This window comes from Asparagus officinalis, chromosome 3 (genome assembly GCF_001876935.1).
Source record: "Asparagus officinalis chromosome 3, Aspof.V1, whole genome shotgun sequence".
NCBI lineage: Eukaryota > Viridiplantae > Streptophyta > Magnoliopsida > Asparagales > Asparagaceae > Asparagus > Asparagus officinalis.
Window position 1 is genome coordinate 14600055 of NC_033796.1, and position 10044 is coordinate 14610098.

A 10044-nucleotide genomic window follows, 5' to 3' on the forward strand; every position below is an offset into this window, starting at 1 on the left:
ACACATATATTATACATATATAAGAGAGAGTATACTTATATATACTTATACATATATTATACATATATAAAAGAGAATATACTTATATATACTTATATAAGAGAGTATACACTGTATACTTATATATACTTATACATATATTAAAAGAGCATACTTATACATATATATACTTATATAAGAGAGAGTATACTTATATATAATTATATACTAAGAGAGAGAGAGAGTATATATATATATATATATTATACATATAAGAAAATAAAAAAAATACTATTCCGGGCTGGGCGCCGACGATCGGACCCAGACCCGGGTCTGGCCTGGGTTTCTGGGCCGGGTTCTGTCCCGATCGGGCCCGGGCCAGCGGGCTTTTGGACAGCCCTAATTCCAAGTATCATTAGCTGACAGTTTATTAGTGCAAGAAATAAACGTACAAGCACACAACCAGATAAGCTAGTTTTAGTTTTATTTTTCCCTAAAGGCCCATTTTGGTTTATATTTTACGGCTTTATTCAAAGGCAGGCCCAGCCCAGTTTAAAAATATAGTGCTCCCGCTCCCCATTTTCACTCTTCTTTCGAAAAATTAAACCCTTTTAACTCCCAATCCCTCCATTTTCTCCTCAAACCCTCACCTTTGATCCCCAAATACTCTCTACCGAAAAAAATTGAGTGTTGATGGATTCAATTTTGGTAAGCAATCTGACGAACCTGCTGCCGATCCCAATAAACTGCCAGATTACAGGGGAGAAGATCGAGTTCACTGTGAATGAATTCCGTTATCCGAGGAACATCAAGAATTCTTGATGCCAAGGTACCCTAATTAAGTTTTTTTTCCCACTCAGAATTATTGATTCTTGCTTCAGAGCTTATGAAAGAAATTTTTTCGTTCAAATATAGTAGCATCCTGAGGTATTGGAATAGTAATGTGTTTGTATTATGTAACTCATTAAGAAGAAATTTTCAAAATAGCCCCAAACCAATTTAAAAAAAACAACCATCTTACTTTTTTATTACAAAAATAGACTTACTTTCTGGCCACGTCAGCGCCATGGCCAGAAAGTGTGTTTATTTTTTTAAACGCCTTCCTAATTAGTCGAGGTTGCTAACCCCGACTAATTTGGCTGACAAATTGCAAGTCTAAATTAGTCGGGGTTGACAACTCCGACTAATTAGGAAGGCGTTTAAAAAAAATTAGACTCACTTTCTGGCCACGGTGCTGACGTAATCAGAAAGTGAGTTTATTTCTGTAATAAAAACGAAAGAGGGTCTATTTAAAAAAAAAAAGTTTGAGGCTATTTTGAAAATTTCTTCAACTTTTTAACTGCGCGAGTGTATCACATTGTTTAAAGGGTATATTGCAGCAAACCCCAAGAACATACAACGTTTTGCAGTAACCTCCACTAACTTTCAAAATCGCACTAAACCCCTAGTAACTTTTGCATCTTGCATAAAACCTCCAATAACTCTCTGCAATTTTGCAGATAACCCCCACAGATTAGAACAAAAAACGACATAAAAGGGCATTTTGAAAGTCATTGGGGGTTTAATAACTTACCCAGGAGATATTGGTGGTTTTCTGCACAAGTTATTGAGGGTTTAGTGTGATCTTGAAGGTTATTGGGTGTTTACTACAGAACACTGAAAGTTTTTGGGGTTTAGTGTAATTTACCCTTGTTTAAATTGACCCCACACTGTAATTCCATCTTAGACCAAGATTTTGGCTGATGAGTAGTTAAACTCTAATGGTTAGTTCCATACAGTTGTGAATTCAAACTTGTGTCACATTCTAACCCTCTTCTCACGAAGCACAACAGAAAAAATATACATGATAAATTGAAATTTTTATCACTCTTCGGTTTTTTCTTTGCCTTGATGCGATCTTGAACGGGCTTAGAGCTATTTCTTCCTCTACCTTGATTTGACAACATGAGCACTTTGCCTTCATCCTCCGGTGGTCCACTGGTTTGCCTGTCAATGATTACTGCTGGTCTCGATTTGTAACATATCTCCATGGAACATTAATACCTAATGGTCTTGTAATCATAATTGTGTTGCTATTTTACTCAACAACCTACAAGCAGATTTGTTTCCACCATTTTTAACAACCAAAAATTTTACTTGCTATTGCTCTTGTATAGCTTCTTGAACCTTCCACCAAATTTTTTGATATGAAATCTGGAGCAAATTGGAATACTTGATACAAATAGAATCTTTCTAGCATCATACAACTTCATGTAATACTACCATCTATATTGTTTGGGGATCATAAAGGCTGAGAAATTATTTATTATTACATTTCTCACACTCATTTGCTAAAAAGTAGATTTGGCCTTTTACATATGATCAAAGATTAGTGCTAGCTTAAATGTGGACAACAGGTTTTGACCGTCTGTGCAACTTGTCCATGCTAGAGTCCATTCTGATGTGGTTGTTACATATTCTAGACATGCCAAGTACACGTCTTAGTAAGGAACAATGCTAAAAAAGCTTTTTTTTAAACCCGCTTCACAACTTTTTGAAGGGTAAATACTTTGAATCAGCTCAAGGGAGAAGCTATTTTTCCTTTGAAGCTTATGCCTCATTGCTTAAAGCATAACTGAAGAAGCGCTTCATCATTTAAAACGCACATTTTAGACAAAATAGGAGGATATAAAAGGATTTTGGGATATAAAAGGATTTTGACTATCATTAAAATGACCCTATGTATCTTCAATATGACCATGTGAGTGTAAATAAGATGTATCTAAGTTATTCATGTCGATTAGTTTATTATGATTTGCATCTATACTTCACACATTAATTCTTTTTTTTACTAATCGGGACATGAATTTATCTATTTGTATATTATTATACCACTATGTATTATATGTTCATATTTTATACAAACTTTATAATTAAACTACTTACTCTCATAAGGCGCATGCTTCACGCTTTGAAGCTTACGCTTCGCTTTATTAAAAGGTCCAACGTTTTGCCTTGCGCTTCCGCTTTTTTAAACATTGGTAAGGAGCTCTTTTCTTATCTTGTCTCAACACTTATTTTACACAATTGGATAGACTTAATACACTTGCACCAGGACATGCGCAGAAACATTTTGTCCCATGTTATTTTAGTAGTAAATTTGAGATTATTTCTAGTACTTGGAGTAATTACTTTGTTATTGAAGAGAATGGATCTTTGCTTAGAGTACAACTTCTTTATTAGTTACATAAAGGATTCATTTTTTCTGGATTCCATCCTTTTCTTATTGAGGTATTGACCAGTTCAATGAGGGAGGGAGAGGAAGGAAACAAAGTCAATATAGATTATTTACTGCTTGATATCTCTGAGCTTAATATTACCATCATATATTTTAGTTTTTCATGCTCTCGCATGCCCTAGAAACTAGGGTCAGATATAATCAAAATTATATCATGAACAATTAAAGGCATTAATACACCCAAACTGTTTCCTTATATCATTGTTTTTGCTCCTCATCCATGTAAGCTGCTTTAGTTGGATGTTGAATTTTGTACTGGCAATTTCTTTCGTTCATTTTTCAGCTTGCTTATATCATTGTTTTTGTTCCTTATCCAGGTAAGCTGCTTTGGTTGGATGTTGAGGTGCATGGATACTGTGTGCAGAGACACTTGACCAAGGTAATGTAATTGCAGTATGAATGCTAGCAATAACTTTTTTTGGGGGGTTTGGGGGTGGGGTGTGTGTGTGGATTTGGAACTATATCGTTAATTGATTTTTTATGAAAACTATTAATGATTTTTATTTGTTAAAAATGTTTGAAGTGTTATTAAAAAAAATTAAATTTTTTTGAGAACATATATAAATGTTGGTTTAATTTTAATATAATTTGAATTTTTAAAACCGTTAATAAAATTTGTTTAAGTGCTTGAAATGTTTGAAGTGTTAGACTATAATGAAGGATAATAATAAAATTTATTAGAAAATCAAAGTATTAAGGATAATAATAAAATTTATTAGAAAATCAAAGTATTAATCTACTCAACGAAATACATCAATTGTTTTTTCGATCCTAATTAATTGTTCTTTAATCTACTCAACGAAATACATCAATTGTTTTTTCGATCCTAATTAATTGTTCTTTCTTCTTCTTGTTGCTACTCGACGTTCTCCATCTTCATTGTGGAGACGGTTAAAGTGACCGATCGAGAATGCAAATTGTGCAACTAAACCATCTGCAGATTTGTCGTGATGGTCGTTCCAGTAAAATGCTATGGGTGGTACCGGATGATCCCCTGGTTTCATATGCAACTGGAAAAAAATGTACAAATATTGAAGTTATATTCTTATATAAAAAATTAAAGTTAAAATTCAACTTGTTTATATGATCGTCGACTAGTGTAATTTTCTTACCAAAATCCAATGATCATTGCTAAGATGTCCGCACACCACCTTTCGGGTTGGAGGTCCTTGTGTTTCATCTAATATCGCTGGCAGACAAGTATTTCCTCCATGTTCACTGAATGTCATGAAAACAACATTATATGTTGTTGCAATTACGTGACCGCAATCCGGTACCGCCATCCAGTAATCATCATCCGTTGGTCCATGGTAGTGAGCAATCGATTGGATGAGATTAGTCACATTAGAACTCCTCGCACTCCTCCCACCTAAGATTCAAGCGTACAAGGCGCTTCTAATCTGTAGATCTGCTATTAAGTCTTGTCTAACTTTAACCCAATCATCTTCTGTTCCGTAAATTGCTAGAGCCACCGCTCTAAATCCACAATTTTCGTCTGCCGCTACATCTGTGCATTGATCTATGTATTTTCTAATGTAGGGCGTGAATTCTCTCTCAAATACAGAATTCTTAAAGATGAACGTGGTGCCTTTGGAAGAAGGGGTTAACATTGGAGGCCTTGAGCATGATGTATTTGGAGAAGATGGTGATACTGGTGGCCCCGTACGTTGGGATGTGCTCATTGGACTCCCCTGTGATGCAGAGATAGAAGCAACACGTCCAGGGCCCTTTACAAATGCATAGGTTGACAATGTTAAATTGAGAATAATAAATTAGTAACTAATATAAATCATAATTTTCAAATATAAAAATTCATAAGTTATGTAGTATTACCTTTTTGTTTGGAGACTTTTTAAATCCGCACTGTTTCACAACCCTCTCCCACGCCGAAGGTACACGGAGACTAGAGAGCTTTTTACCCTTGGTTTTCTTGTTTCACAACCCTCTCCCACGCCGAAGGTACACGGAGACTAGAGAGCTTTTTACCCTTGGTTTTCTTTTTAGCAGTAGGAGGTGCAGTAATATCAGGGACTTCTTCGAACAACGCCCTCCTCACTGGATTTGGTGGAGTCGGGGATCCATCCGCGGCATCATTAGGAAATATTAGAAACTGAATATCTAACTTTTTTCCAATAATCATGTATTTGATCCAACGGAATGCTATACCCATTTATGATGTAGTACTGAAGCTCATGTGCGCACGGTAGACCATGAGTTCTCCTTAGGTAGCAACCACACGTTGTTGGATCCTGACCCATTTCTTGTAAAACTTGCATTTCTTTCCTTATGAGGCCGAATGCTTTAAACGTGATTGATCTGTTCAGATTAACAAACAACGTATCTCCAAGGGTGTCTGTGTTGGATTTAGTAGCGTTAACTCTCGCTACTTTCTTAATCTCACAGATTTGGCCTTCCATCACCTTGTGAAGTTTCTCCAGTATGGTATCGAATGTGTACCGACCACCATCTAAATGTCGTTTGACGCGATGATCTTCTCCTTCGACCCTGCATTACCAATTGAACTTGAATATTAATTATTAATGTTGACTACATGTAACGATTATTTAGTCATGTAAATCTCACAAGGCTTACCTATTTGTTGTGTAGCTTCCGAAGTGAAAATAATGGTCGATGTAAGCTGACAGGATTTTTTGGGAATGCAGACTAATCCATGTGTCAATGCAGTAGTTCAGCAATGCTCCCCAACTCGAGTAATGTGCTGCCAGACGTCCCCATCTATCATTAAAGTCATCTATGGTCGGTGCACTTATCGCCCAATTCCAACGAAATTTAAATCCTTCTGCCGCCTCTTTTAAAAAACCAGGTTGCTGCAGTGCTCGTTGTAGCACGCATTGCTCAATGTGACGGCGACACAAATGATGCCTGGATTCCGGGAAAACATACTCGACAGCATGCATCAAGGCGTAATCTCGGTCTGTTACAATGACATTAGGTGTCACTTGGCTAACGAACAAAGTACGGATAAACTGTAACACAAACCTGCAAAATAATATAACATTAATAATTTTAAATTTAAACGTAGGACAAAATAACTGTACTAAATAATTGTCAATTGTAATTTATAACAACAAATTAACATAATAACAATATTAATGACAATACTACAATAACAATGTTAATAACAATAATAATACTATAATAAGTCCTAATTAAACAATATAATAATTTTCATAACAGTAACAACTCCTAATAATACTATAATAAGTTCTAATTAAACAATATAACAATAAAAAAATAACAATATAATAATGTTCATAAAAATAATAACTCCTAATTAAACAATACTAATAACGTTCCAATAAAAATAATAACTCCTAATTCAACAATTCTAATAATGTTCATAAAAATAATAACTCCTCCTAATTAAACAATTCTAATAATGTTCATAAAAATAATAACTCCTCCTAATTAAACAATTCTAATAATGTTCATAAAAATAATAACTCCTAATTAAACAATACTAATAATGTTCCAATAAAAATAATAACTCCTAATTCAACAATTCTAATAATGTTCATAAAAATAATAACTCCTAATTAAACAATACTAATAATGTTCCAATAAAAATAATAACTCCTAATTCAACAATTCTAATAATGTTCATAAAAATAATAACTCCTAATTAAACAATACATAATGTTCATAAAAATAATAACTCCTCCTAATTAAACAATTCTAATAATGTTCATAAAAATAATAACTCCTCCTAATTCAACAATTCTAATAATGTTCATAAAAATAATAACTCCTAATTAAACAATACTAATAATATTCCAATAAAAATAATAACTCCTAATTCAACAATTCTAATAATGTTCATAAAAATAATAACTCCTCCTAATTAAACAATTCTAATAATGTTCATAAAAATAATAACTCCTAATTAAACAATACTAATAATGTTCATAACAATATTAACTCCTCCTAAATATTCAATTTAACATTATTCATAACATTGACAAACAATTGTACTAAATAATGTTAATTAACAATTTTAAATTTAAACATATGACAAAAATTAAAATTCATTAAGACACAAACCTGTAGTTTTCTTGTCTCTCATTTCGCATGAATGCGTAGGCGATAGTGAACGTTTTGTCCGTACTTGTTGCACCGACCACTTCTAGTAGAGGCATGTCATACTCATTGGTGTTGTACGTACAATCAATCATCATGACTTCCGGATATGCATTCACCATCACAAAAGAAGCCGGGTGGCAGAAAACAATATCTCCAAGTTCGGAAGATTCATCAGCAGTCCGAACGTCGTACATGTAGTTCAATTGCCTGAGTAAATGGATGAAATTATTCATCGGGGTCCGACCTTCTCTTTTCTGGGCACGCACCTTACTGACAGCATTGTAAACTTGTTTCTGACACGATTTGTTCTCCGGATCAGCCCTTTTCATGGACGCCAATATATTACTCGGGCTTAAATTAAAATTCTCTTGCTCCCTAATAACTTCAAGTTAAATAGGGGATATTTTACCTAAACGAGATCCCATAGCATGAGACGGGAATGGATGGTTGTGTCTCCCCTCCCGGACTTCAAAGTACCAGCGCCCTCCAGGGTACTCCATTCCGTCCACAACCAAAATGGACAATTATTTTTTGTCGTTTTAGTGGACCTAGTTCCAGTAACCTTTTTTGGTCTGTATCAGCCACCTTGGCTACATAAATATCGAACTTTGGGCCGTCGGCCGTCTTTTCCCTTCGAATCACGAATTGCCAAAGTAACGTTCCTCAAGCCAGCAACATATCTTACATGAGCATCCATGTCCTCTCTACTAGCAAAACCTCCTTCCGGATTACCGAAATCGGTTGAAATGTCTTCAAACTCTACATATGAACTATGATCCTGGAATGGATCACTTTGTGTTTCGTCGATGACGAATTCAACTTCATCAAGATTTATGTAGTTGTAATCTCCAGAATTCATATTGTTTGTGATTATAATTGTAAGTGTTTGAGTTGTGAGTGTTTGAGTTGTGATTGTGATTTGAAAAACTTAAATTGTTGGCCTTTTTATAGGTAAAAATCTAAGGGGTCAAAATCAATTTTGACATTCTGAGTGCTCAAATCAAATTAGTAAAAAATTCTGAGTGGTGTAATTTATTTTTGAAAAAAACGATTTTATGTAATTTGTGTAAATTGTATTGGAAATGAAAATTGTTATAAAAATTCGAAATCGGAATTCGAAGCCAACCGGACACCATAAAAATTCGCAATCCGGTTAGTGGCTACCGGACTTCGAATTTCTGAAAGCTCACTGACCGAGGCAAACAGCCTTTGACTGACTTAAATTTTTCTACCGTTTTCACCACATTTTCACCAACTTCCAATTATATTAAAATTAAACCAACATTTGACTGACTTAAATTTTTCTACCGTTTTCACCACATTTTCACCAACTTCCAATTATATTAAAATTAAACCAACATTTATATATGTTCTCAAAAAATTTTTATGAAAACTATTAATGATTTTTCTACCGTTTTCACCACATTTTCATGCCTCGTTCGAATGTGTTGCTTCCGGTGGGCGAACAATTAAAAAAAAATATAAAGCACACCGGACACGGAGTCCGGTGGCAGTAATAATTAAAAAAAGCAAATCAATGCACACCGGACACCAAGTCCGGTGGCCGAAAATATTTAAAAAAAATTTATTGCACACCGGACACGGAGTCCGGTGGTAATAAAAGGGCATTTTCGGCAATCCAACTCCCAAAATTACTGTTTGGGAGTGGATATAGCAAACGTGATCATGAAGGCATAACCAATCAGAGCAGCTCATGCATAGATAACGAAGTAAGAAGTAGATGATGGATACCTTGAGAAACTAATAAACTCAAAGTGATTTGAACTCTTTACTTTAGTTTGAACTTTCTTTAACAGACTTATGTGCTTTGTTCACATGTTACAAGCTGCTTAATCAAAATTCATTTAACAATTATTCTGGTGAGACATTTTCTGAGTGAGAGTAAACTAGCCCCGTGTTTCATTATAAGGACTTAACGAAACAAACCCAAGAACAAAGAAGCAGAAACTAAACTAAGCCAAAATAAACAAGAAACAATCGGAAACAAAAATGGCAACTGAAAGGTGGTCTGGTGAGTCATACATACCTCCTAAACTCACCTAGTGTTATAATGGTCCAGAGACAATCCCTCTTGCATTCAGTATGCATTTCCATGTATTATGTCAATGTAATCTTTTAGTTTTCATTCATACTCTCCTTCTGTTGTTGTTTTTAAAAGTGTAGTTCTTATAACCTGAAGTCCAATGGCATACTTTCTATCCATATTCCTTTTAGGTTTCTGTGCAATTTAATTCCACTCAAAATGCAGCTTATACTTCAGCTTAATCTATAGACATGATTTTCCTGAGGCGATTCTATACTCTTTAATGTAGATGTTTATTTTTCTCAATGCTACATGTTTAATTTGTCAGTTGGTGATTATACTTCTTGGCTATACCAGAAGACTTCATAGAGATTAGAACATAGTTGGATGGAAGCCGGTTCATGGGACAATTACGGGAGTGTAGTACGACACTCATTAGGAATTTTTTCTTTTTTTTGGGTTGGGGTGGGGGGCGTCAGGCTTAAAATAGCTTAGAGACGTGGTGCACTTTAAGGTACGGCTCTTGAATGTGGACTAGAGGTTTTGTAAGATTCAATTTAGAAATGCTATTGATATCAATAACGTAAAGGGCACTGGAGATCATGTTGCGATTAACGTATTGCTACTTTTTGTTTAATTTCTC

The 10044-nt window shown here is 34.6% G+C and overlaps 1 protein-coding gene across 1 annotated transcript; it reads right to left on the reverse strand.

The window, feature by feature from the left end:
- LOC109834666 (protein FAR1-RELATED SEQUENCE 5-like) lies at positions 5172 to 7857 on the reverse strand. The gene is made up of 5 exons (XM_020402697.1): positions 7835 to 7857; positions 7319 to 7732; positions 5849 to 6256; positions 5490 to 5761; positions 5172 to 5374 (listed from the first exon to the last, which is right to left on the reverse strand). Exons 1-5 carry the CDS (start codon positions 7855 to 7857, stop codon positions 5172 to 5174), a joined length of 1320 nt encoding a protein of 439 aa, XP_020258286.1.

Coding starts and splice junctions, on each gene's coding strand:
- LOC109834666 (XM_020402697.1), bottom strand. CDS start 7,857: ATGGAGTACCCTGGAGGGCGCTG. Junction 7,733..7,834: donor GAGTACCCTGGAGGGCGCTG/GTACTTTGAAGT, acceptor TGAAGTTATTAG/GGAGCAAGAGAATTTTAATT. Junction 5,762..5,848: donor GGAAGCTACACAACAAATAG/GTAAGCCTTGTG, acceptor TTGGTAATGCAG/GGTCGAAGGAGAAGATCATC.